Source organism: Onychomys torridus, unplaced genomic scaffold (assembly GCF_903995425.1).
Source record: "Onychomys torridus unplaced genomic scaffold, mOncTor1.1, whole genome shotgun sequence".
In the NCBI taxonomy this organism is placed as follows: domain Eukaryota; kingdom Metazoa; phylum Chordata; class Mammalia; order Rodentia; family Cricetidae; genus Onychomys; species Onychomys torridus.
The window spans coordinates 11719-35712 of NW_023412390.1; the positions used below are offsets into that span (position 1 = coordinate 11719).

A 23994-nucleotide genomic window follows, 5' to 3' on the forward strand; every position below is an offset into this window, starting at 1 on the left:
ATGATATCTAGCTGTGTATGAGGAATACTGGCTGTAGGACCTAGCAGAAGCTGACACCTAGCTCTGGAAGGCTTTGGCTCTAATGCAATTGGCAATCTAACAGATCCTGCCACAACAGCACTAGGGTGTGTGTCCATGTGTGTGTGTCCGTGTGTGTACTTGTGGATGATAGGGTGGCTTTGCGGGTAATGGAGGAAATTTATTGAAAGACCAGTCAAATGTCATGTATTTGGGAATCTTTGGATCTAGGCAAGTGTATACCTAAAGGGACATGGGGTTAGATGTTTATGTATAAATGTATTTGTGTGTGAGTGTGTGTGTGTGTGTTTGTTTGTTTAAGAGAGGACAGGAAGAGAGAGCTAGAGAGAGAGACAGAGAGAGAGAGAGACAGAGAGAGACAGACAGAGAGAGACAGACAGAGAGAGACAGGGAGACAGAGAGAGGAGAGAGAGAGAAAGAGAGAGAGAGAGAGAGAGAGAGAGAGAGAGAGAGAGAGAAAGAAAGAGAGAGAGAGAGAGAGAGATGGTAGGTAATGGACACCTAGCAGGAGAAACACCTACTAGGCTTTGGGCTTTGGCTCTATGTAGGCTACCTCATAGGACCTAACACCTAGATATATATGGATACTTGTTTGTTGTATGTGGGATATGTCTACCTCATAGGAATTAACACCTGGAAGTATATGTGGGTCTTTCCTTGTATGGTGGCAGTCTTGTAGAATTTGACAGCTAGCTGAGTGTGCACTGAGTTTGTGAAGGCGTTTGTAGGAGCACGTGTGCCTGAGAGTGTTTCTGAGTGTGTGACTATGTACCTAGTGTTTGATTGTAGGGGAGAGTGAGCACACTGGTTAACTAGCTGTGTAAGAGTATTACACGTTGAATACTGGAAAAGAGGTATGTATCAGGACCTGACACCTAGTCCTGAGTAGACAGCTTTGTCAGTAATGGAGTGGGAAGAGCAGGACCTGACCTCAGACTGTCTGTCTGTCTGGTTCTGTATCTCTCTCTCCTTCTCTCTCTCTCCTTCTCTCTCTCTCTCTCTCTCTCTCTCTCTCTCTGTCTCTCTCTGTCTCTCTCTCTGTCTCTCTCTCTGTCTCTCTCTCTGTCTCTCTCTCTGTCTCTCTCTCTCTCTGTCTCTCTCTCTCTGTCTCTCTCTCTCTCTCTCTCTCTCTCTCTCTCTCTCTCTCTCTCTCTCTGGTTTCGTCTCAGTCTCTGTCTCTGTGTATGTGTTTGGCTGTAGGGGATGGATGCCTAGAAGTGTAGAACAGATGGCTGTGTGGAAATAGGGCTTTGGCTGATGTGGGATACCTTGAAGGACATGAGAGCTGAATGGGCATTCATGAGAACTACATGGGATCATACAAGCAGGAGTGACTGAGTGTGTTTGTGAGTACGTGGCTGTGCACCAGTCATTTGACAATAGGGAAGGGGTTCCATTTCTATAAAACTAGCTGTGTAAGTGTATGGTCCTTTGGATGTAGGGGAAGAGGTGCCCAGCAGGATCTCACATCTAGCTCTGGGTGTGGTACTGCTGTAGCGGAGGTGATTCCTATCAGGAATGTGAACTAACCATGTATGTATATGTGGTGTAAGGGAAGACACATACTAGACCCTGACACTTGTGTTATATGTATATGGAGGTCTGTGTTTGGCCTCTGTGGTGGTAGGTAAGGGGATACTAAAAAAGACCAGATACCCAGTCCTGTGCATGGGGAATGAGTCATTGTATTGTTGATCTCTTGGGGGACATGCTACCCAACTGTGTACAGGAGCATTTTGGAGAGTTGACCTAGCAGGACCTCACACCTAGGCATGTGTGTTGTGTGTTTGACTCTGGCTGTAGAAGACAGGATTCACAGTAGCATCTGACACCTAGAAATTTGAGGGTGGGTCAATATAAGTGTATGGACACCTTACAGACAATGACACCTAGTCTTATTAACAAAGAAAAAACTTGGCTTCTTGATACATTAAAAGTAAAGTCAAATTCCACCCACAGACCTATATTTGTCCAGTTCCATATTTCTTGTTTTCTACCCTTTTCTCCAAAATCCCTCAAGTCCATATTTAAAAATACTTTCTCTGACCAACTTAATCAATAATATATTGACTCTGGAGTTCTATTTACCAGTAACTGACAGTGGTCTCCAAGACAATGCAGCACAATTTCTGACCAATCACCACCAAGTACAAGTGCAAGCGCATGTAGGAGCACACACACACACACACACACACACACACACACACACACACACACACTTTTCCCCATAACATCATCATCTTTAGCACTGCTCCTCATACACGATTACTGAATAGACATGACTAGAAAGACCCCAGTTTCCTACATAGACAGCTACGCGACATGTCGTATGGAATCTAGACAGCTCCCAACTGCTGCCACCCAGCATACACTCTTGTGTTCATAAGACACACTGCAGAGCATCCCCCTGCTTCTCCCACAGAGACTCATCCCACTATTGGGAACTGCACCCATGACAGGCCTTACTAACTACTGCCCCCCAGGCCTTCTTCCAAACCCACCCATGTACCACTAGGTACCAGGACCTGCTGGACACTCCTACCCCTGCCATATAGCCTGAAGCACACTGCTTGGTTTCAGGTTTTGCTGGACACCTACCTGAGGCCTGGATCCCCTACTGTATCACATCCTCAGGACTCCCCAGCCCTAACTCGGACATTGTACATGGTAACAGGACTCATCGAGTAAGTTTCTCTTCCTACACACATACTGCTGCCACAAAAGCACTTCTGATTTTCAGCTGTGCTTACAAATAGCCACTGTTTAGTAGTGTATGATGTCAACAGAATGGTGCTATTTTTGATAAGGCTTGAAGCCCATTATTGTAATTACACACAATATGCTTCAATAGTATATATGCATATATATACTTCAATGACTGAAATCTTAACAGAGTGGTATAAGTTTCTGGTAGCAGGAATCTTGAAAATGTCAGTTATGAATTTATCTAGCAGAGCCTTTAAAATTGCAGTGTTCATTGGGCCTGTAGTGAATATCGGGGGTAAGGGTATGTGTCAATATTTTCTGATACCTAGCATGTTATGTGTAATGAAGCCTGGTGTTGAAATGACCCTGACACACAGCACTTTAGTTGCACTGTGGTTTGGACAGGGGTTAATGTCCAGCATGGCCCAGATATGAGTAGTAGAGCCTGAGACCCAGCATATTGCAAAGCATAGGAAGGAATCCAGAAGAAGCTGAAGCTTAGTATTGTGTATGTGTCTTCAGCAGAAGAAGGATGTCCAACAATGCTAATTCTAGGTTTGTGCAAGATCTGACAAGAGGAGAAGGTCCCAGCATGGTCTGATGGCTGTCGACTATTGTGGGTTATGAGGTCAAACTGGACCTGGTACCTACAAATGGATGTGTGATCACAGGGTGGTGGAATGTTCAATGTGTTTGATGATAACTGTATGTCAGAGGGGAGCAGTGGAATTTCAGGGTTTATGCTCTGCACAATCCCTACTGAGTATGTGTGAGCGTATAACTGAGCAGTGTCCAAGTTCTGATCATTCATTTTGAAGTAGCTTGGCAGTGTGTTATGTGAAGTCCAAGTGAGCTTGACACTTAAGAGTGTGTGTGAGGCATTGAGGGCGTCAGCAGAGCCTGACAACTAGCAGTGTGAGGTAGCTGCAGGGTGATGTGTGCATTCCAGGCCTTCAGCTAGCCTCACAGGAGTTGCCATGGGGTGTTGCAATGCCCAGTAGGTCTGATATCCAACAGCAATATATGGGTTGATGGACTTAGTGTCCGGGGGACCTGATATTAACATGGTAGATTGTGCTGGTCAGGTGTGATATTCAAGAGGGCTTGAACCCTAGAAGTGTATGTGGAATTCCAGTGATATTAGGGTGTCACATAGGGTCCAATAAGAAGAGAGTTTTTGAGTACAGTGGCAACAGAGTGTCCTGTATAGCCTGATAAAAAGCTATTAATAAGGGATTGTGTGGATGACATTTGGGATCCACACCTAGGAATACATGTGAGGTGTGTGTGAGTGTTTGTTCAGAAAGGCCTAATACCTAGCAGTCAATGTGTGATGTGGTTGGAAGTCATGCATGGCCTATACTTAGAAGTATATTAAAGTTTTGTGTGTGTGTGTGTGTGTGTGTGTGTGTGTGTGTGTGTGTGTGAGAGAGAGAGACAGAGACAGAGACAGAGACAGAGACAGAGATGAAGAGAGGCAGAGAGAGATGTAGGGGTTGATTATCACGGTCTGACAGCTGGTAGTACAAGTGAGGTGGCATGGCTGTAGTGTCCCACACTGCATTACACCTAGTGTTGTAGGTGAGTGCAGGAAGCTTCCAGGAGTCTTTGAACCAAGCAGTAACTTTGTATCCTTGCCAGGAGGTAAAGTGTCCAACAGGGCCTGATACTTTTCACCATGTCTTAGTACATGGTGGTTGGAGGCCTGTCTAGCATGGTCTAGAATCTAGCAGTGTGTGTGGGACAGATGAAGAGAATTGAAATTCTAGTCCTAATACCTAGCGAACTAGCTTTCTGTTCTGTTCCCTGTGTCTAGTCTCCTTTACTTCCCTGCAGCCCTTTGTGGATCTCTGAGACTTGGTGGGAAGTCCTGGAAGAAGAAGATCGGGGTTTGGAGGGATCTCTCCGGTCCTCTGCCATCTCTTCTAGATTTACGTCCAGTTGGTTGTTCAATCTTCTGTTTGTGCATGACACTAGATTTTACTGAATGTGTAGAGGAAGTGCAGCCATCTATCACCTTTAGAATAACAACTGGTAGAACCTGAGATCTCATATAGCTTTGGATTTCCCTCCTCCAGGCATCAAATCATTCTGAATGCCAATTTATAGAAATTATGTTGGAATTCTAATTAAACACTTCAGTATTTGTTTAGAAATTGTCTCTGTCTAATACCAGTGAGAGATGGGCAGAGGGTATGACCTCAAGTTCAGCCTCCTCATGTTAGTGGAGTCCTGGGAGTGGTGGTACATGGATACTGCCTTTCTCAGGAAATCCACTCTAGAGTTCAGGATGAAGAGCACATTTAATTCCCATGGCTCCTCTGACATATTTCTTTTCTTGCTCAGGCAGGTTTTCTGCATTATCTGTGAGGACAGAGAGGCATAGGTGACTCTCTGAACTGTCAAAATGCAAAGGGGTCTAAGTTGGGCAAGGATTCAACAGTAAGTACCCACTGGGAGGCTTCCACTGGGGGACGTTCCTGATGATTTCCCAGATCTTGTTGGTAATTTCAGGTGGTTGTCCATACTTGGATGGTAGAAGAGCAACCATGTCATTGCCCTCCACAGCATGTCCTCCTGTTGCAGTGTGGAACATCTTGTTCCTCTACAGCTCAGACAATGCATGCTAGTGTGCTAGGAAGGGGAGGTGAGAGGCATGCTCTTTTCCCACCATGTCACTGATGATCAGTGTGCACATAGTCAGGACAGGAATTATCGGGGTCCAGGATTAGGGATATGTCCAGGCACCTATAAGAAAAAGCTTATGTCAGACCAGAAAGAGTCATTCACCACCCTAGACCTGTTTTATTCAGAAAATAGATGTTATATTTCTGGTGGAGTTCAGGACCTAATGAGGCAGGAATCATGTCCCTTTTCTTCCTATGTGACCTTCCTCAAGGAGAACTCAGTGGGATCTCTGGGGAAAGCCCTGATTGCAGGGACTCAGTGAACACTTGCCTAGATGAGACAGGATGCACATATGGAGAAGATGAGGTTTGTCTGAAAATATCCACCAGAACCAGCAGATCTGAGGAGAAAAGGATGGTCCATGAGAGTTCTGGAGTTAACTTTGGAGACTACAGGAGACCCAGGCTATTACAACATTAGTCATCTTATCTGTGTCAATGACCTGGGAGTAATTTAAACAGTCCCAACCAGTCAGGCTCTGTCCAAAAGAGCAAGCTACTGGGCATCACTTGGACTCTCTTTTCTCCACTGGGAGGTGAGTTATTACTGAAGAACTCTGGGGTAGTGTGTGTAAAGGTCTTGGTACAAATGGCATATATTGTCTGCACCTGTTCCTGCTTCCTACAGGGGGCAGGCAATGGGGAGAGGAAAGTTGAAGTGTGTGAACCTGATCATAAGCTAACTTCTCTCACATAACCATCTAAAAGCTACCACATGCTCACTGTAGTGGCCAGCAATATGAAAAGTTCACATTATACTCACCAGGACTCTTGGGCATCAACTCTGAGAGTCACATTCTTAAAGACCATCATTACCAGGCTTAGAGTCCTGGTCCACATGAAATACAGTACCCAAGACTCCCTTCCACAGGCTGGTTTCAGTTCAGTGCACCAGGGTGAAGCCTGTCTTAGTGGTCACTCCCTGACAAGCTGACAAGCCATGTGCTGAGGAGCAAGCAGGTCATTGTCTTTTGGCTAGTTTCCCAAACTAGGTTGTGTGAATCCCATGCTCCAGGATCTGTAACCCAACACAAACTAAGTCAGTGGCCAGTGACAGAATGGATGTCACAACACACAGGTGTGAGATGTTCATCACCTTTGATTCAAATTGTTCGTCCTCATTGATTTTAGGTTCAGAGAAGAGAAATTGCCACCATACCAAGTTACCTCAATATGCCTCTGTAGCCATGCTACTGTTCTCTCTCTCTCTCTCTCTCTCTCTCTCTCTCTCTCTCTCTCTCTCTCTCTCCCTCTCCCTCTCCTCTCCCTCTCCTCTCCCTCTCCCTCTCCCTCTCCCTCTCCCTCTCCCTCTCTCACTCACTCACCTTGGTCCTATGTAACCAAATCTCTATGACCACCTACCCTTTGGATTGAGGCAGACCTACCTGAGCAGCCTCATTCTTCCTAACTTCTGAGTCATAATCAAATTTAGACCAGAAATCCAAAACTAATCACCTACTACAGCCTGTTATATAGTGATGTCAGTGATGCCTTCAGCCATGTGCTACACATGAGCCCTGGCATTCATCCCCAACAGAGTGGCCATGCTTCACTGCATGGAGAGGCTGTCTGCCTGCTACATGCTCCTGACTACACCTTAGACAGTTATCCCAACAGGACAAACAAACAGACAGCCTATCTGGAAGCCATAGTTCTATGGTCAACAAGGCTGTCTCTGTCTGACCACTGTATCCAATGGGACCTGGGTACAAAGTAGGTACAAAGTAGTTTTAAGAGTGCTCACCCACCTCTGACCACTGTGCCCTAGGTTAGGTAAGCCCTACTCACTTTCAAATTGGAGCAAAATCCCAGCATTCCATCCAAAGTGGTACCCATTTTCCTCCAGCTTGCTGTCACATTCCTGTTAGGAGACAAATATGGTTCTGATTAAACTCCCTACAGTGAGTCCTCTTCACAAACTCATAAACTAGTCCATCATGCAGGGGAAATATGTCTTTACTGATGAGCAGGACACAGGGATAAATGAGGCTGCAAAACCAACAGCAAAGAAGGGAGGGAGAGGAAAGAGAGGCAGGAGCTTCTTGTCCTCACATGGGGAGACATTTCACAAGGACCAGACACCTAAGGGTGGACAGATTATTGAGTACTGCTAGTGATTCCCCAGCAGACTGGTCCAAGGGGTCTGCACATTCATGGGTACCTTGTACCTAGTATTGGCTCATGGCTCCCTCAGACATGGCTGCTGTGAAACACCAGCCCTGGATCCTATCATCTGAATGACTTAAGTTTCCGGGAGGGAAAGCTGTGGTAGCTGGCTTACATCCTCCTGTGCTGGACACAGACCCTTCTTGCTGGGGAAGTGGGCACACTGCCATCTGGACTTCCTGCAGAGCTCCTACTTGTGCTGTCTCAGGCCACACCTGCAAGTCACCACCCTGTGTCTCCTGATGTGAAGAACTCATTACTTTAAAGAGGACAGACATGTGACAGGGACTCTAGAGGAACTTGAACTATGCGGCACTTAAGCTAGACCTACTGTGCATCCCTCTCCCCATGGCTCTTCCATCCTCTCCAAATTCCTCCCTGAGCCAATTCTTTCCTGCTGCCTCTGCAATCTCTGGTTCTCATCTTCTGTTCTCCATCTCCACATCAACCAGTCACTTTATTTAGAAGTGGTTTTGTACTGTGGCACTGGTGACTTTGAAGTCAGAGTTTTATATTTGCATGCTCATACAGGGAAACAAGTCAATGTGCCAATTGCAAAGGACAGATGACTGTATCCAATACCAAATTAGTGTAGTAGACACCCAATGCCTGTAACCAGACCAGAGTCTCTGCAATGGGCACTAACAAGTGAAGATGTGTAGACAGAAGGGTTTACAGTGTGACTCTCTCTGTCACACCCAGTCACTGCAGCTTCCATGAGGAAACGTTTCAGTTTCCCCCTTTTTAATTTGATCTTATGTTTCCTTTTTTCTCTTAAATTTTATTTTATTAGGTCAGGTATAGGGATGGAGGGAGGATGTGAAGTAATGTGGACATGAATGTGATCAAGATACCTGATGTGAAGGCCACATGGAATGAATACACAAATAAATAGATAAATAAACAGACAGACAGATATGTATAGAGAGATGAAGAGCATACAGGGCAAGAAAACATGCTCACAGTCAAGACTGAAATTTAGACAACTTTCGGAAAACAGATACAAGGGACAATGACTGTGTTTTGTGTGACAGGCATGTCCTAAAAGACAAATATCACTATCTTTTTTCTTACGCAAGATCTGAAGGTTTGTAGGCACCATAACATGAACAATAGAACACTAGGGACATGGAATTGGACTGTGGTCTTCCTGGGATGGTCCACAATGTTCTTGGGAGGGTCTGATCACTTCTACAATCACTGAATGTCCAGAGTATGCTGCACAGAGTCCTGGTTGGACCATAATTAAGAAACCTACTGCCCTGATCTCTCCATTAAGCAGAGAATATGAATAAGGTTCAGTGACCTAAAGGCCAACCCAAAGAAATTTTGACAAGAAACAAAAGCATTGTGGGGCCCATGAGCAAGAGTAGCCATGGAAGTCAGCAGACAAGCAGACAGGATCTGGGTGACAGGTTAGTAGAACTGGAAGCTCCTATCTAGAATATGTGACTTCATGCACTGCCTCTGCCACTGGAGTCCTTAAAGTGAGAGCCCTGCCTTAAACATCCCAAGACAGTCACCAGCTGTCTCAGTGACCCACCCTGAGTCCTCAGCTGTGATCTCATGGCTCAAATGGAAAGAACTCAATCACTCAGACCAGGTAGCCTATCTGGACTGTCCTGATTGGTCAGGGTGAAGTCATGGGATATGCCTGGACTGCAGGTGGGGTTCCTGTGAAAACAGGGTTAGAGAGCAGCATTTGCATGCTCTGTGCCTTGTTTCCAAGGATGTGTCAGCTAGAGCATACCGCCTCCAGCACACTGACTTGGGTCCCCAGAAGAATTCATGACAGCAGTTCTCACCTCTAAGTATCTGTGCACTGGTGGACAGAGATTTCTATTCTGAATGTTAGAGTTGGCCTTTGCTGCTGTTTGTAGTCCATCCTGGATGACAGTACCTCCAGTTCAATCTCTGACCCTGTCAGGATGAAAGAAGCACAGAATTGTCTAGTTCTTCCTCACATATTTGTAGGAATTTACCATGGATTCTATCCAGTACTTGAAGACAGGCATGGCAGTCCACATCTGTAAATGTGCTCTCAGGAGGAAGACAAGGGTCTCAATCCTTGTGAGTTTGAGAGATGCATATTTTACACAGCATTTATCAGGATATTAAGGCCTATATAGTGAGACCCAATCTCAAAAAGGGTAAAATATAAAATGAGAATTCAGGAAATTTCCCTATCTTATTTCCTGAATTCAACAGACTACTCCACCATTTCTTTGTCCTGCCTTCACTGATATGCAACAGAATCATAGCCTGACAGCAGGCTGAACATTTCTCTCTCTCCCTGATCAAGCTGACTTGGTCTTGTTCTGTGCACGTGGGACTCTCCAGAAGGTCAGGGTTCTGGAAGTAAGTAACAGCACAAGCTGGCTATCATCCACCGGGAAGATCTGGCCAAAGCCTTTAATATGCATCAGGGTTTGTTAACAGGCCAGGGTCAAATGGTTAGAATGGAGCTGGAGGCCAACTACAATAGAGAAGATGGTTCCTCCCTTGTCACACCTCTGCAGTTTCTCAGTCTCCCATTGCCCTTCAGTTCAGCAGGTCAATGAGAACTTTCCTTGTGTGTCATGGATGCTGGCACATGCCACCTCATGGGATCCTTTTCACCACATCCAGAGCAGGCTTGAGAGACTCATCTTCTACCACAAACAGACACTTACTGTACTCAACCTTACCTTCAGATGCATGATTCACACAGATAAGGGCCCTGGAGACCCTGACAAGTTCATTTCCCCTTGCTGACTCAGTGAGCTGCTCCCTACCTAGAAGGTGACCTGGAAAACAGTTCAGACACTACACTCAACCATTGCTTCACATTGCACCAGTGGCTATCATCAAGAGCTTCATGATGATCAAGGTTTCCTTTAAGCCTGTCCCCACTAGAGGGCATTGGTCATAGAGAAGTCCCATGGATGCTGACCTTGTAGAGGCAATACTCAGTATCAGGCCTGGCAATGCCTACTTACCTTCCCTCGCTGGTGCAGAACAATGTTAAGGTAAGATCAAAGAGCAGTTTCAAATCCCTCCAAGGGATTGGATAATGATGCAACATTGTTGGATCAGGAGTTGGGAGGCACCATGGGAAGCTTGGATGAAGGAGACTATGGAGACAAAGACACAGATGTCATCGGATCTGCCTAAGGCCATGTCAGACAAGACCAGTAGAGGACCCCACTGAATGATGGAGCCACCCATCTCTCCTGCCACACCCTTCATCAGTAGCCCAGAATGGGAATCCCTTTCCAAATCAGGCTCATAGTTCTCTAACTTGACATATCTAAGAACGTTCAGCACAGGGCCTTTCCTCCTCATGGCTGACAGTAGAGTACCAGATCTGTAACCAGATTCTCACTCTGCTCTGCTGGAGACAATTGTTCCTGGTTTCACTACTTCAAGACCCCTGACCCAGCAAAACATCCTTTTCTCCTGACTCATTTACAAGTAACTTTTCTGGACAGACTCTACTCTCTCTTCAGGTCCTCTCATTTCCTCTTCATCCTCTCCACCTCCTTTCCCCTCTTCTTCCCCTTATCTCCGTTCTCCCATTTCAAAGTGGATTTCCAGCTCCTGCAGTTCTTCCGAAAGACAGTCAGAAAGCAGTGAGGGGAAGGATGGAGAAGATGGAAGCTGAGACCCTCTACCTAAGGATGGATACTGGAACCTGTAGCCCTAACACATCATCACACAGGACACACATTTCCAGCCAGGATCCTTCCTGTTGCAGTACATCACACCAAGACTGTTGTTCAAATAGGTCATTTCACTTTCTCCAAATTAAACCCAAAAGAATAAAGAAAGACCACCTCTTAGTGTCTTTAACACAGAGGACTTACTCAGCACTGAGGAAGACAGGACTCCACTGACCAATAGTGCTGCATCTTTCTCCTTCTGTACCCCAGCTCTGTAGGAAAGAACAGGATCTATTTCCAAGACAGCATCCTACTTGTGCTCCTTGTTATTTCCATGCTAGAAACCATCAGAGCAGGCCCCCTCCTCCTCAGGGCTGGCTATTCCTAGCACCTCCAACTCTGTACTTCAGGGGAGGTCTGTACCTGCTCTAGTTTGTCCATGGCCCCTGTCACAGGGAAACACACACATCTCTTTCATGTTACTTTGTGGACAGGAAGTTCTTCAGGACAAACTCTTTTCCTTAATCTATACCACCTCTCATTTCCCCCTTCATGTCCATCCTGTTTTTAAATAAGCCCCCTTTGTCTCCTTTCCCCCATCTCCAATCTCCAGGACTTACACATTTCTTACTTTTCTTTCCAAAAGACAGCCACAGAATAAGCTGGAGGGTTAAAGTGGTCAAGATGATGAGCAGCCGAGACAGGTGTGAAGTCATTCCTGGTTGTAGAGGCTGCAGTTTTCCATGCAGTGTGGGCGGTCCTACAAGCACAAGCAAAGCTAGGAAGGTAGAGGGTCACTGGGTCCATGTGCCTTAACACCACCTCTCCATCCAACAACAGTGCTGGAGCTGGAGTAAGCTGAAGGAGGTGGAAAGTGGCAGCTCAGCTGGAGGATCGATGCAGGAGCCTGTTGGCGTGGGTTGGAGGGAGCTGGTGCTATGGCGATCTGTCTTAGGTCCCTTCCATGGCTCCTCACCAGGCCTGGATTCTATTGGGCCATTTCATTGCCCACACTTCAAAGCAGAAAGAAATATGAAAGCACCTCTATTAGTGTCCTTGGCAGATAAAAAAAAAGTTCTATGCCATGTTTCTTTTCCTGATTCTTCCATTCTGACCCTTTGCCCCCCTTAGACAAAATCACCTCCCTTCCCTCCCACCATGTTGTCCCCATGCTAGGCTGTCTGCTTTTCCCCAACCTTCCAGGATTTTACATAAACAGGAAGCTGTGGATTTGCCATCTAATGAACCACATATCTGAAATTGTGGGCCCTATGACTGGGTACAACTTTTCATTGAAAAAGGATATTGAAATAGTGTATTGAATAGACAATGTAGGAAGTGATCTGTGTGGCCAAACCAACTGTTTTCCTTGGAGGTCTCCCCTGTCCCTCTTTTCCTTGAAGCCCCTGTTGCAAGGGTTCAAAGCTTACCTTGGTGTGGGTCGGCAGCAGCAGCAGCACAGTGCTCTCAGTGCATGGGAAATTCGCTTCCTCACCAGTTTCCAGCCCCTGAATGGCCTGGATCCAGATGTGGTTCCTGCCACCTGGGGCTGGTCACTGGGAATGTCTGGTCCCTGGGATGAATCTTCTTCAGAGAAGCCCAGGTTCAGAAATCCTATGGCTGTAGCATCCAAGACTGATTCAGGGGAGGAGAGATTGCCAGGCAGGGGGTCAACAGAATTCCTGTTGACTGCAATGTCTTCTGTAGCAGCATTGATGACATCAGCCCTAAGAGCATCTCTTTCTGGGACTGTGTTGTCTGAACAGGGCATCACCTCCAGGAAGGAGTATCTGTGAGGCACAGTGTAGCTTCTGCACCTTTTGCCTCTTTCTTCCACATCCTCCTCTTTAAAGTTACCCTTCCTAGCATGTGTACTGGTTGTAAATGCTGGATTACTGGCTCTCTTCAAGGGGAGAGAGGGGGGAACAGGACCTGCAGGGCTGCTAGTTAGCCAGGGCTTCAGAGTGCTGTCCCCACAACTCAGTTTGTATTTTAGAATATTGCATGTGGCCATGACATTATTATTTTGTTGCCTGTGAGTTAGGGATGACACAATATCCTCACAGGTATAGCCGATGGTACACATAGTCTCCACAACCCTGGGCAGGATTTCTTTGGTGGAAGGCAGGACGTGTTGTTGAAAGGGGCCCAGCCATGGTTGATCCACAAGCTGAGAGATTGTGAATCGGTACCTGGTGGTGACCATGAGTAGTCATGCAATGATAATGTGACAGGGTTTTGACAAGTGGTAGGGAACGGGACACATTGTGGTGGTGAAGAGCCTGTGCATACCATCAAGGGTTTCTTCCATGTATGGAAAGTACCCTGTGACCAGGACATATAGGACAATACCCAAGCTCCATATATCACCTGCCAGTCCATCATAGGGTTTTTTGGCCAAGATCTCTGGAGCCCAATAGAGCAAGGAGCCACAGAGCTCCTCCAACTTCTGTCCCTTTGTGATTTGAATTGCCATACCAAAGTCACAAAGCTTTGCATTTCCTGCTGCATCGACTAGGATGTTTTCTAATTTGATATCTCGGTGTGCGATGTGTCTCTGGTGCAGGAAGTGAACCGCTGACACCACCTGCTGGAAAATCCCTCTAGCCTCTTCCTCCTTTAGACAGCCCAGTGCCCTGAGGCAGCTCTCCAGATCTTCTCCTGCCACATACTCCATAATCAGATAAGCGGTTGTCAGTGTGTCGATCATGTCAAAAAATCGAACGATGTTCCTGTGTTCTAAAGACTGAAGGATGTTCACTTCAGTGCTGATGGCAGCCACACTATTGGTGTTTTTCTCAAGGACCTTGACAGCCACTCGTGTATGTGTGGGAAGGTGGCAGGCCAGCTTCACCTCTCCGAATGAACCATAGCCTAGAGATATTAACATCCTGAAATCCTTTTTGAGAATGTCTTCTTCCATGTGGCTGCCCATGGTGTTCTGCTCAATTTCAACCACTTTATCTTGTGGGAAATTTCAGAGCCACACCATGCTAAAAGAAAAAAATGAATGCAGTTTAAGGAGGGAAGGCTATAGATTGGAATTCTCTGTCATGAAATCTGAGGCATCCCAAACAATCTAATGATGCTCTGCAAGGATGTAAAAATCCTAGAGGAACCCAAGCTCAAAGCAGTGGATGAGGAATCCTAACAAAGATCAGAGTTTGGTATAAGTGAAGCTGACATGCAAAGGAAAATCCCGAGATCCCTGAAAGAATGAGCTGCTGCTTTCCAAGGATGTGCCACAATGCAAATCCCTCATCAAAGCTGATCATGAGAGATTGGATACAAATGACACTATAGAAAAGTTGATGTTGTAGCGGATACAACTACAGTCCAGAGGGTCTTTCATGGAATGTTACAGTTTTTATACCCTAGGAAATTAGAAAATATGAAAGGAATTCTTAGACATGTGGGAATATTGTAGTAATATAAGAAAAACACTTAAACACTTAAGTCATGAGCAATAAGTTTGGAATTGCAACCAAAACTGCTCCAAATAAGGCAGAGCCCAGATCTGATGGATCCCCTGTGTCATGCAAATCTTTGCAGAAGAATGAAGATCAGTGTTGTAGAAAATACTTCAAGAAAGAGAAAGGAAACACACTCATCCAAACTCATCCCTGTGCAGTGTTAGCCTGATCCCACCACTAAGTACGCTCAAGGAGTGGAGCAAGTGTGAGCTCCTTTCCTTGATGAATGTAGATGTAAAAATCATTCATGAGAGTCCGGGATACATCACCTCCATCATCCAACACACTAAAGAGCCCTTCTTTCTTGGTCAGAATGGCAGAAGTAACATTTGTAACAAATGGAACAGCATCATAGCACATAAGGAGACTGTGGGAAGAACCCACACTCAGCACAGTGACTAGAGAACTGTTGTGGTATAAGGAAAGTAGCCAAACTAGATAGAGTTCTACAGGAGACAAAGCAGGTCCACAAACAGAAACAGGATCTACTTTGTCTCTCCTGGTCATGAGGAAGGAGAGGGTGAGGCTTGTGTAAAAGTCACAGTATCAGTCACACAGATATGGTGGGGACTGTCATAGTGCAGGGGAATATGATCAAGTACAGTACAGGCATGTATGGGAATGAATCGTTCAATTGCTTATGGGAATGTGTATATAGTGTATGCTATTATACTTACTGTAGAGTTGGGCTCATTAAAATTAGGATTATGTAATATAGTATAATATATTATAACTGTAAACTAGAGGAAATGTGCATTATAATATTACATTTAGCCTATATCATAATACACATGATTATCATAAATATTGTATTATACATATATACATGTATATACAACATATAATATGTATTATGTGTTTTTTAATCCTAATTTATTGTATTTATTAACAGTGTTGTTATTGGTTTGAGTGAAAAATAATTTTATAATGAAAGTTATTTCAATAACATCGAAAAATATGAATAGCAGATTCTTTAAAAGAAAAACATTTGATAAAAACAAGGCATTGCACAGAAATGCAGCTTCACAATATTTACAATTACAGTTGTATTTGACTGTACTTTATTTTGAATTCTTTTAACTTTTATTGATTCTTTTTTAAATATAATATGTATTATAACATTTATATATAATGTATATTATGTGTTTTCTATATATGGACAAAAAAATCCCATATGGAAATAACAGACTGAATTTACAAAAATGAAAATTGACTCACATATAATGTGGAAATTGATATAAAAGCAGAAATTATCACCAGAGAAAAACAAAAATTTAAATATAATCTTATTGTATCTTGTCATTTCATGTTCAGTTGCTATCCCATTGGAGCCTGCTCTTTTTTTAAGGGAAACAGAGGAGCAGTTGATCTGGTGGAGAGAGGAGGTGAAGGGCAACTGGGAGGAGTGGAGGATGCTGTCAGGATGTACTGTATGAAAGAAGAATAAATATAAAGAAAAATGAAAACATAAATATAAATATGAAACATCAAGTATAAATCCCAGGAGCCAAAACCAGCAAACTGGAAATCAACTTGTCCAATCTCAACAACTAGCTGCAATGATCCACAAGTATTTCAGTAGTCCATAAAACTGAGGGAAGGCACACTTTCAAGCTCATTTCAAAAAAGAATTATTTCCCTAATTTCCAAACTATGTCAGACATTTAAAAACAATTCTAGTATAAGGCAGATTGGAAAATCCTGAATGAGAGTAATTGATAGCTCACATCAAATTTAATACCACATTAATAAGACCAGACTTCATGATCCAGACGTCTTTAAGCAGGAACACTCAAGATTCGTCAGCAGACACAAATTGCCAAAGAACACAGCATGCACACCACACTGAGGTAAGTCCTAAATCAGACATGAGTGGAATGGAATGCCTACTTCAGGAAGAAATCGGGAATCAGTGAAAGTGTTACTACAAACATGCCAGTTCCACAAACACAAGTGTCAGATTTTGTCCACTCCAGGTCTTGAGTAGGCAGGAGAACAACCTGTGTATATGGTTCCAATTGACTGTGTCTTATACCACTGACAAAGTACTTGTCCAATTCAATGGGTCAGGAGGTGAAATATAGCAGATAAATATGATCAAGATAGAATACATCCAGATATCAAAGTCATGATCAAATTCCTCATCCTATTCAGTAGTATATAACACTAACTTTGTAAAATACACAAGAACACAGCCAAAAATGACAAAGAGGAAGGCGGGCGGGACAGGGGAGGACAGGCAACCAATGGCTGATATGTAAAATTAAAACACAAATATAATTTTAAAAAAAGAAAAATAGGTTGAAATGAAAAAAAGGAACTACAGGGAAATTTAACACCTACACCAAAAATTTTAATAAAAAAATAAAGATTGCCAATTGCCAAAAGACCAAACAGAGAACATGGGGAACAAACTTACTATGTCCAGATACAACAGATCAGAGAAAAGGCCAAGTGTATGGGAAACAACTGAGTCCAACTGCTCTCCCACCAACCACCGGCTTCTCTGAACTACAGACAAAAGCCAGCCTCAGGCAGAGCCTTTTGATTGGCTAGTATCTAGCATACCTCACAAGGAATCCATGTGATGTCACATGCAATGGACCAATCAAGGCTTGGCAAAAACCGAAGTGATTTTTTAAAAATTATTTTTCAGTTAAATTATTACATTAATTATTAAATTAATTAATCAAAGTGATTTTTAAATTATTTTTTGTGTTAAATTATTAAATTACCTATTAAAACTTTTTTTTTCTGTTCATGTTCTTGTCCCCAAGGACAAATGCCCTTATCAGAGAGGGCTGCTATTTCTCCCTACTGCACCCTGTTTCTTTTTCAGAAATCACGAAGATTCATTGCTGTCACAAAGTCATACATTGACCATATCTCTCCCACCAACCCCATGAATACAATCAATGGGTTCCCCAAGTAGCCTAAATACCAGATCCCATGCTCTGTCACGTAGCATAGTTCCTATGTTAACCAAGCCTGCTTCGTGGTATTGAAACAACTCCTTTCCCATCAGAAACCATGAAGTTCATGGAGACATACTTTGTCTATTGGGAACAAAACTCCTTCAGACACCCAGTGAGTGTCCAGTCCATCGTTACTAATGAGCTTTTGTCTGAAAGGAAGATCTGTCCTAGCATCACTGTCCTTCTGTAAGCTCTGGCCATTCCCTCCCTCCTCTCATACAATGCAGAAAATACAGCCAGGTGGCGGTGGCACATGCCTCATGCCATAGCGACAATCTATACCACCATGTGTATTTTGTAAATTACATAAGAACATTATGTAAATTACATAAAAACAAAGGCAAAAGTGACAAAGAAAAGAAGTTGGTAAAAGAAAATGAGGTGAAATGAGAAAAAAGAACTTACAGGAAATAATCAAAACCCAAATCAATCATGTCAATAAAGTAATGAGTAGATAGATACCAAAAGACAAATGCCCCAACAGAAAACCTTGAAATGTACTCACTATGTTGAGAATCCTACAGGTTTTGAAAAGTCCAAATCTAGCAGAAACAACTGAATCCAACTGCTCTTCAGAGAACCAACTGCTTCTCTGAAGTTCAAAGACAAAACCCAGCCCTAGGTGGCGCCCTATTATTGGCTGATATTTAGCTTACATCACTTGGACTCCAAGTGATGTCACATGCAACGGTCCAATCAGGGCTTGGCAAAATTCATAGTGATTTTTAATTTTTTCTCTCACATTCTTGTGTCCAGGCACTCTACTACTAATTTTTCTCATGTGTGGTCTAATAGTTGACAAAGATCTACTTACAGGAGGCAGGGTTTATTTAACGTCAGATAGAAACACAAGTCAACACAATGGGAGGAAATAATGGCTTGGACATCAGCAGAGCTGTCCAGTTGGTCATATGGTATTTATAATCTTGATATTCTTCTCTCATGTCCTTGTCTGCTCCAAGTAGCATTAGTGCAATCTTAAGCAGGTGTCTCTAGTTAGGCAGTGTCAAGTTACATTTTAGGTGCCATGACTGATACAGTCAATCAGTGGTTCTTTCTCTCCCCGAGTCCTCCCTCATTTAACACTAAAAAACATGGAATACATGACCTTGAACTGACCATGTTTAAAAATGTCATGTCCTCCTACAATGATCATCTTCCAGAATTGACATACATCTCAAAATATGTAGATGCCCCTGCATAAAATCCCTCTAGTTTCTACGTTCCAGGAAGACACTGTCTTCCAATCAATGGCCAGGCACTCCATATCTGCTGCAGTTAGTAAAACTTCTCCTGCCTTTGTGTCTCATCTCTGCTTACTTTGGCTCTGCAGTCACCATCATGAGAGCCCTTGGTGTTCCAACAGGGTGCCTCCTGACCTCTCAGTGCAGCTACCCAGCAGGCATCAGGGATTCTCTTCTCCACTTCGTCAAGGACCTGTGATGTTAGATGATCTGTAACCTATTTGTGTCTCTGTCAGGCAAAGAAAGAAAGACTTCCACAGAGGATGAAGTAGAGACAGTCCACCTGAAGGAACATGGTTCAGCAAGCATCTCTTTAGAGGGCTGTGACAGTTTTTGGGTTTATCCCCAAGTGTGGCGTTGCTGGATCTTGAAGTAATTTGATTCCCATCTTCCTGAGAACCTTCTACACTGGTGTCCATAGTAGCTGGACAAACTTGCACTCCTACCAGCAATGGATGTGTGTTCCCCTTACTCCACATCCTTGCCAGAAGGTGCTGTCACTTGTTTTATTGACCTGAGCCATTGTGATGATGTCAGATTAAATCTCTGAATTTTTTGGATTGGCATGTTCTTGATGGCAAAGGATGTTGAACAATTCTTTAACTGTTTCTCAGCCCCTTGAGTTTCTCTATGGAAACTTCTGTTTAGACTTCTAATCAGTTTTTCAAGTGGATGAGTTGTTTATTTGATATCTAGTTTTTAGTTTTCATTATATGTTTTAGATATTATCCCCCTAACAGGTCTGTAGTTCATAGAAACCTTGTTCCATTCTATAGACTCCCACTTTGTCTTAATGATTGTGTCCTTTGCAGAAGCTTTACAATTGTATGAAGTACAATCTATTTATTTGTTTATTTATTTATTTATTTAAAAATTATGTGCTAATGGTGTTCTGTTTTTCTGTGCCAATGTGCTCAAGGTTATATTTTCTCATCTATCAGGTTATTTGTATCTGTTTTTTATATTGATCTCTTTGATCCATTTGAGATTGACTTTTGTGCAGTGTGATAAGTGTGAATCAATTTGGAGTCTTCTACATGAAGGAAACAAGTTTGACCAGCACTGTTTGTTGAGAGAGTGTCATTTGTACTCTGCTTTTAGGAGTTCCTATGTGTGTGGATTTATGTCTGAATTTTCAATTCCATGCCGTTCATGCCATTCATCACAATGTCTCTTCTTCTCCCAATACCATGCTGTTTTTATAACTATAGCTCTGTAGGACAACATCAAATAGGGAGTAATAGTTTCCTCCCACAGTTCTTATATTATGAGGAAATCATATTTTTCAAGACACGTGCAATATAGTGGCAGTTGCCTTGGCCCTTGGAACTGGAGATGCTTGGACAGCAGGATTGGAAATTCTCACCCAGGCAGGAGTCCATATCCAGTCCTGCTCCAAACAACAACCAACAAAGAGCACACCTACGTCCAGATACATAGATTAATTTACTACTCTGCTGTGAGAAAACATTGACCAAATCAAGGAGGGGAGCAAAGAGTTTATTTCATCACAGTTTAAAGTCTCGCATGAAGAGGAAGCCCAGGCCGGAACTCTAGACACCATAGTAAATCTTGATTCTCACTTCTCCATGAATTACTCAATATGAATCAACACAGCAGAAATGAACTTGGAGTCATTCCGATGATTCCAAAGCTCTTGGTGACCTTTGTGCTAAGGAAAGGGGCCACACACCTGGTGATGGCTGAGATATTGGGATCTGGAGAAATGGATCCTGCAGGTGTGAGGTTTAATTGAGGGTGATGCCCCACCCCTTCCTTAAATTCTAGTAGGATCCCAGGTGGGCCAAGCTTCATTGACAATTTTTGGCATGGTCTGTTCACTTCAGGTGGAGTTGTTTCAGGGTCTTGGCTTGTGTGCCAGGGGCTTTGCAAGTCAGGATACTACAAGCAAGTGTGGTCCTATGAAGGGATAAGGAAGGCTTCAGTCCTGAATGTGGTCACAATGCTCAGCTGGAGCAGTGGGTGAAATGGAGCTCAGATTCCAGGCTCTGACCTCTCCTGACTACATGGAAGTCCTGTGGTGGCCAGTGAGGGTGAGTTATGGGCCCTTATTTCAATCTGCCTGCTCCTTCAGGGTGTCTATGTGGGCAAAGATTCTGCTTCCACTCTTCCAGCTTTAGAAGGTATTTGTATATATTGATTTTTCTGTGTATGAGTTTATCTGCATAGTTTTGTGTTTCTGTATGGAAGAGTCTATCTAACTTCTCCAGTCTCTCAAGCCACCTAGCATGCAGGTGCACCAGATGGACAGTGTTCTCTCTCTTCTTCCATGCTCACAGCCTCGCCTGACGTCATGACCATCCAAGCAAGCACCAGAAGCGCTCTGGCAGTCTTGGTCCTTGTTAAAGACAGCAGAATGGCACGGAAACCTGTTTATTGGGAGCTCCTTGTGCAAACCTGGAGCCATAGTTGTGTAATTCCTTTAACTGTTGGAGTTAATGTGATTAGTGCTTCGTCTGTGGTGTTGTTTGTTTGTGTGTTTGAGGTCTACTTTTTTTATTTCTGCAAGGTATATTTTATTAACATGATTCTTGTGAATTCCATGAATTCATGCGACACTGGTATTTTTTAATAAATCATCAGGTAACATATTCTTTCATTTAGCCACTTAATTAATAAATATGTTAAATATCTACTTTGTGAATGACTTTTAATTGAGTAGAACACTCGCCTACCCCCATCTACTATGATTCTTTTTTTTCTTAATTTTTATTATTATTATATTTGTGTTTTATTTTTACACATCAGCCATGAGTTCCCCTGTTCTCTCACCTCCTGTCCCCACCCCCACCTTCCCACCATCCCCTCCCCTCCATTCCCATCTCCTCCAGGACCAAGACTCCCCTGGGGATTCATTTAAACATAGTTGATTCAGTACAGGGAGGTCCAGTCCCCTCCTTTCAGGCTGAGCAAAGTGTCCCTGTGTAAGCCCAAGGTTCCAAACAGCCAGCTCATGCACTAAGGACAGGTCCTGGTCCCACAGCCTGGATGCCTCCCAAACAGTTCAAGCTATTCAATTCTTTCACTTATCCAGAGGGCCTGATGCAGCTGGGGGCTCTACAGTCGTTGGTTCATAATTCATGTGCTTCTATTCCTTTGGCTATTTGTCCCTGTGCTTTTTGAAATCTTGGTCTCAACAATTCACTCTCTTATAGTCCCTCCTCTCTCTTGACAATTGGACACCTGGAGCTCCACCTGGGGCTTGGCTGAGGATCTCTGCATCCACTTCCATCAGTTATTGGATGAGAGTTCCAGCATGACTGTTATGGTGTTTGGCCATCTGATCACCAGACTAGGTCAGATCAGGCTTTCTCTCAACCATTGCCAGCAGTCTACAGAGGATGTATCATTGTGGATTTCTGGGAACCTCTCCAGCACTCTGCCTATTCCTGTTCTCATGTGGTCTTCATTTATCATGGTCTGTTATTCCTCGCTCTCCCTTTCTGTTCTTGATCCAGCTGGGATCTCCTGCTCCCCCAAGCCTCCCTTCCCTCAAACCTTGCCCTTCATTACTCCCACTCTCGTCCAGGTTGTTCATGTAGATCTCATCCATTTCTCTGTCATTGGGTGATCCCTGTGTCTTTCCTAGGGTCCCGTTTTCTAGGTAGCCTCCCTGGAGTTGTGTAGCAGTCTAGTCTTCTTTGTTTTACATCTAGTATCCTCCTATGAGTGAGTACATCCCATGTTTGTCCTTCTGAGTCTGGGTTACCGCACTCAGGATGATTTTTTTTCTAGATCCATCCATTTGCCTGCAAACCTCATGATGTCATTGTTTTTCTCTGCTGAGTAGTACTCCATTGTGTATATGTACCATATTTTCTTTATCCATTCTTCAGATGAAGGGCATCTAGGTTGTTTCCAGGTTCCGGCTATTACAAACAATGCTAATATAAACATAGCTGAGCAAATGCCCTTGTGGTATGATTGAGCATTCCTTGGGTATAAGCCAGAGGGCTACAGCTGGGTCTTGGGAAGGATGGATTCCCAATTTTCTGAGGAAATGCCATATTAATTTGAAAGTGGCTGTACAAGCTTGCATTCCCACAAGTAGTGGAGGAGAGTTCCCCTTGCTCCACATCCTCTCCAGCATGAGGTGTCTTCTGTGTTTTTGATCTTAGCCATTCTGACAGGTGTAAGGTGGTATCTCAGAGTCATTTTGATTTGCACTTCCCAGATAATTAGGGATGTTGAGCAATTCCTTAAATGTCTTTCAGCCATTTGAACTTCCTCTGTTGTTAGTTCTATAGCCCATTTCTTAATTGGACTGTCGGGCATTTTGATGTCTAAACCCAGCCCTACAGAAAGCACTAGAATGAAAATTCCAACCTAAGGAAGGCAGATACACCCATGAAAACACAGGAAATAGATTACTCCACAGCAGTAAACCCCAAAAAAGAGAAGTACACACACACTTCCACCAAAGAATAAAAATAATAACAGGAATGAACAATCACTGGTCATTAATATCCCTAAATATCAATGGACTTAATTCACCTATAAAAAGACACAGACTAACAGAATGGATACGAAAACAGGACCCATCTTTCTGCTGCCTACAAGAAACACATCTCAAATACAAAGACAGACACCTCCTAAGAATAAAAGGCTGGGAAAAAACTTTCCAATCAAATGGTCTTAAGAAGCAAGCTGGTGTAGCCATCCTAATATATAGCAAAAGAGACTTCAAAGTAGAATCAATCAAAAGAGATGATGAAGGACATTACATACTCATCGCAGGAAAGATCCACCAAGATGAAGTCTCAATTCTGAACATTTATGCCCCAAACACAAGGGCAACCGCATATGTAAAAGAAATATTACTAAAGCTTAAATCACATATAAAATCCCACACATTAAGAGTGGGAGACTTCAACAACCCACTTTCACCTCAGGACAGATCAGCCAAATTGAAACTTAACAGAGACATAATGGTCTTAACTGATGTTATGGCTCAAATGGACTTAATCGATATCTACAGAACATTCCACCCGAACAAAAAAGAATATACCTTCTTCTCAGTACCCCATGGAACCTTCTCTAAA

The 23994-nt window shown here is 43.5% G+C and overlaps 1 protein-coding gene across 1 annotated transcript; it reads right to left on the bottom strand.

The window, feature by feature from the left end:
• Positions 1–12669: 12669 nt before the first annotated feature.
• Positions 12670–14174, bottom strand: LOC118575640 (serine/threonine-protein kinase MARK2-like; the record flags this gene model as incomplete). Its single annotated transcript, XM_036176102.1, is given in 1 exon segment — positions 12670–14174. A coding segment is annotated over 1 exon segment (1505 nt), but the record flags the coding sequence as incomplete, so codon positions are not given.
• Positions 14175–23994: the final 9820 nt, after the last annotated feature.